General features: G+C 42.7%; 1 protein-coding gene across 1 annotated transcript in view; it reads left to right on the top strand.

Annotated features, from left to right (window-relative positions):
- MYOCD (myocardin) overlaps positions 1 to 4,830 on the top strand; it is a gene marked incomplete in the record, with an annotated part of 33,143 nt that overhangs the window by 11,650 nt on the left and 16,663 nt on the right. The window contains 2 exon segments of the mRNA XM_072403299.1: positions 1,647 to 1,702; positions 3,263 to 3,338. Coding sequence (XP_072259400.1) covers positions 1,647 to 1,702; positions 3,263 to 3,338 — 132 coding nt within the window.

Raw genomic sequence — 4,830 nt, 5'->3', positions numbered from 1 at the left:
GGGGGAGGAGCTGTGCAGGTCATCCTAGGAAACACAAAACACCACCCAATCTATTTCTCATAACATGGGGTGAAGTTTCCACAGATTAAACAGATATTGAAAACTTTTTTGGTGGTAATAGACCAAAATGCAGCAATAAAGGGGAAGTTGTGAGGGTGGCCATACAATATCTATAAGGGTATTTATGCTTTGAGAACAGGGACGTGGGATTGGGAATAGGACAGGTTTTGGGTATTTATATTACCGTAAGTTCAGCATTAGTAACATTGCCACCAAATATGAAGACACAGGAAGGGGGTCCCTGGGGTCTGCACCCATAAGTACCAGGGGCACCAGGACACCCCATTCTCTGCACTGTACTCCCATTATCCAGGAATTCGGAGGGTGGCGCTGTATCCGCTGTAATGTGTGGGGCGGTCGGTGGTTCTCCAGGAGGTCCGATTTGTCCGGTAGTGCTGATTCCTGCCTTGGATTGAATTCCTGATCCTGAGATGTGCCAGTAAATATTTAGCAGTGTGTACATAGCAGCGTGGGCGTTCATATCGCACATGGAGGGATCCGCACCGCCTGTTCACTGACCGCTGGATACATTTGTGACTTTGCAGTGTTTACTAATTTCTGTCTCCATTTTTTAATATTCTTACAGTTTGTGTTGTTTGTTGTTGACATTTAACTGATTAACTGTTCTAAATATCAGAATTTGTGACAAGTTCTCTGTAGTTAGTGTGACGTCTAACCGTGTGAGTTCATAAACTAACCGCAGTATGTTTAATATATAAACTTTGGAGTGAATGTAAACCCTAAGGGGCCCATTCACACATACGTGCTGCTGCATCTATGTCATTTGTTACCGCATCCTAGGGCAGAACGTTCATTGGAGGGAGCCTAACGCACCCCAGGGGTCCAGAAATCACCCCTGCAGTGCAGCACAGAGCTGGGGCATTGTGCCAACCTATGAGATGCCCACCGCTGCATACTGTATCCACACTCAAGGTAACGCATGCATTACAGCAATGCATATATGTGAATGGACCCTAACCGAAGGACAATTTGTTTTCTCTGTGCATTGTGTATCAGAAACCCTGACACACGGTGCACATTTTAAACAAGAAATGATCAGTTTTTCATCCTTTGATCCATCTCAGTGCTGCTAATCTTCTACAGCCATTTCCTGCCTCCACTGACTACTGCATGGCATCTATCAGTGCAGGTTTCCTGATGGTGACAACATTGGAAGTTATGTGTGCTGAGTTGTCCAGCTGTGTGGCGGGGTGAACATGCAGGACAACTGTAAGACAGAGAGCGTTGTCAGCCTGCAGGAAGTGCCTGAACAAGAGATTTCATGGAAGGATCACCAGAGATTGGGTTTACATCTACTGTGAATTGTGTTTAGGTTCATGAATAATAGGAATAGAAGGAATTCAATTCCCGGGTATCCATGCTTCGGGCTGAGGTACAGAGCGAGTAAAAGGCGGGGTGCTTTATCCCTCATGTGTGGAGCACAAACTCTTCATCGTCATTTATCCCAGATGTATGCGGGATTGGACCAGTGCACACATGGGAAGCTTTCACTGGTAGGACGGATGCATGCAAAGAAAAAAATGACTGTTTATACTAATCCGCCTCGTTGTCTGTTTGCATTTCAGCCCTCAAGAGTCCAGCTGCCTTCCAAGAACAGAAAAAGAACCTGGAAAAAGCCAAGGTAAAAACTAAAGATGTTCTTTTCTGATATAACCCCGGGTACACAGAGGTATAATGTGGAGTATGGGCAGAGATAGGACGGATATAAAGCGTTGCATGAGCAGAGATAGGACATGGGTATAAAGTGGAGCATGAGCATAGGTATGTCACAGATGTATAAAGTGGAGCACGAGCAGAGACAGAATACAGAGGTATAAAGTGGAGCATGAGCAGAGACAGGACACAGAGGTATAAAGTGGAGCATGAGCAGAGACAGAATACAGAGGTATAAAGTGAAGAATGAGCAGAGATAGGACACGGAGGTATAAAGTGAAGCATGAGCAGAGACAGGGCACAGAGGTTTAAAGTGAAGCATGAGCAGAGACAGAATACAGAGGTATAAAGTGAAGAATGAGCAGAGATAGGGCATGGAGGTATAAAGTGGAGCATGAGCAGAGACAGGGCACAGAGGTATAAAGTGAAGCATGAGCAGAGACAGGGCACAGAGGTTTAAAGTGTGGACCTTGTATGAAAATCAATCTGCTTTCCTAGTCAGTGGTGAGGAAGAGGTCTGACGGCAGGAGTGAACACTTTCTGCTCCTATTAGACATTAATCCATAAAAATGGCTGAACAGTCGTGCTGAATGAGCTTCTTTCAGCAAACTGCAGGAAATGCACTGAGTCAGCCTCACTAATCACAATATTTCTCCTCCTGTTTTTCCAATCAGAGGATACGGTGAGGTCAGAAACGAAACCGGAGAGCTGAACTTGTAGAATATCTGGGGATTTCATTAGGTCTTACCTGCGCTTCTTTTTGTATCCGATTACAGCGGCAAATTTAACTCTTTACACTCACCAACGTCTGTACATTGATCACATTTGTTATTCATATAGTTTGTTTTTTGTGCAGTTAATTCAATTCAGCTGAATAATAATGTGAAAGATATGGTGAATGTTGCTACAATTCTTTTGGGTTATCATTTGAGGAATTTACAGCGGATAAACAAATAACATTTATTAACTTGTCAACAGCAACATATTGCAATCAAAAGGCTCAAAATTTTAATCACACCTATAGTAGGCTCCACCCCTCGGAGGGTGTCTGGGGCAAATATGAAGTCAGGCTGATTTTTTTAAACAGAATATATATATAGCACCAACATATTATGCAGCGCTGTACATTAAATAGGTGTTGCAAATGACAGACAGATAGTGACACAGGAAGACCTTGCCCCGAAGAGCTTACAATCTAAGAGTTTGGATAAGTAGACCTGGCTGGGGTGGAGGTCAGGGCTCTTTGGAGGCTACTTATTTGGGGACAGTACACATACAATGAGTGGTAGGTGGGTGTGTTGGGCAAATGTACATATACTAGGGGGCTAATATCTTCCAATGACCTAGAAAGGCCTAAACTTTAAACTTCTCTACATAGGTATCAAATTATTCTCCACATAAAACATTTTGCTGCCAGACCCCAGGGAAGAAGAATGTGTTTAATCTGTGCACCATCCGCATATTCCCCCTCCCGATCACTTGGACCTGCTTGTACTTATTATACTGTTTTGCAATCATTCCTTTGTAGGGTGAAGATTTTTTAAAGCACAAGGTCAGGAGCAGACAGGAAAAGTCTGATCCAACAAACATGCATATTTTACAAGGTGAGTTACTCCGCCATAGGAAATCCTAAAATCATAAAGAAACCTCATGGAACCTCTAAAATATATTTTTCACATGATGTAACTTTATCCCAATGTTAGTTCTAATACTGAAAAATCCCTCGTCCAGCCACGTGTGCTCCCGCCCACCTCATAAATGGCCTAGTAGCCAAAAAACTTTGCCGACCCCTGGTCTATGGTCAATTTGGGGAGAAGCCAATTAACCTTACTTCATGTTTTTGGGATGTGGGAGGAAACCGGAGTACCCGGAGGAAACCCCCACAGACACCGGGAGAACCTGCAAACTCCATGCAGATAGTGTCCTATCCTGACTCATTAGAGTCCTTCAAAGTTCAAACTGAAATGAACATTTTATTAGGTGTGGTTAAGGCCTTGAGATTTCTTCAGTAATAATCTCTAGAAGGATCCTTTAATTACAAGCTTTTGATAACGCCAACATAAGCCGTAGAGCACCTCGAATGATAGAAGTGATTTGGTCTGCACGCTTTTTGAATTGACCTTTGTAAACCATCAAGTTAACATTTCATGTTTCTGCTTTTTTCTGACATATTTCTTAAATAACATTGTGAAATGAACAAAGCCACTTCCATCATTTTCTTTGACTTAGTAGCTGTCCAAAAGAATTTTGACCTAGATAGCTTCACTGGAAGGCTTAGATGTTGCAGCCAGCCTTGTAGCTGATATAACTCAAAGCATCTAAAGTGAGAATGCTTGGAATAACATCACACTATTCCCTCTGGGTTGAGTTTTTTTTTTCTTCAAACATAATTTCCAAATAATTTGGAGCTGCGAGTTGCGCTCTGCCGACATGACTGGCGATGTTGAGCACTCGTTGGACTTGGCACTTCTCTTTAGATTTTTTGCGTTGATAAGTCTAACAATCAACATTTTTGGGCTGTTAGTTGCATTTCTTACAAAATAATGATTTAAACCGTCATTTTGGTATAACATCTTTACTGGTCCAAACCTATAAAGCTGGGATCATTTTGGCTTTAACCTGTTGCATATAAAATGTTTAGACGCTGCAAAGTGCAGTCTAGTTATTTACGTAATCTGACTTGAGTGCACAGATTGGTGCCAAAAACCTAATAACTTCCAAACGGCGGGCAGCAAAGGTCTACATTGTAAGCTGGCACATATCTGACGCCTGACATCACCGACCCATTTACCAGTTACCTGTCAGCACTCAAAGCTCTCCGTCCATCAGGACAAAGTCTGGTCCAGGAACAGAAGGATTAGGCAGAGTCCCATTACTGCCTGGCATGGTGGTCCCACATGGGGCATTAAATGTTTAAACCCAGGAAACTAAGCTCAGTTTCAGCTAAAAGGTTGTCTACCTCAGATTTACCTTTACAGAATAGAGGCATCGCATTAGTTATACAATAATGGAACCATCGTGCATCAAAACACAACTGACATCAGGCTCTCTCCTCTCTGATCTATTATGAATGCTGCAGCCAGACTTATCCATCCT

This window comes from Pyxicephalus adspersus, chromosome 3 (assembly GCF_032062135.1).
Source record: "Pyxicephalus adspersus chromosome 3, UCB_Pads_2.0, whole genome shotgun sequence".
Taxonomy (NCBI): Eukaryota; Metazoa; Chordata; class Amphibia; order Anura; family Pyxicephalidae; genus Pyxicephalus; species Pyxicephalus adspersus.
This window is presented reverse-complemented; position numbering and strand designations above follow the sequence as displayed.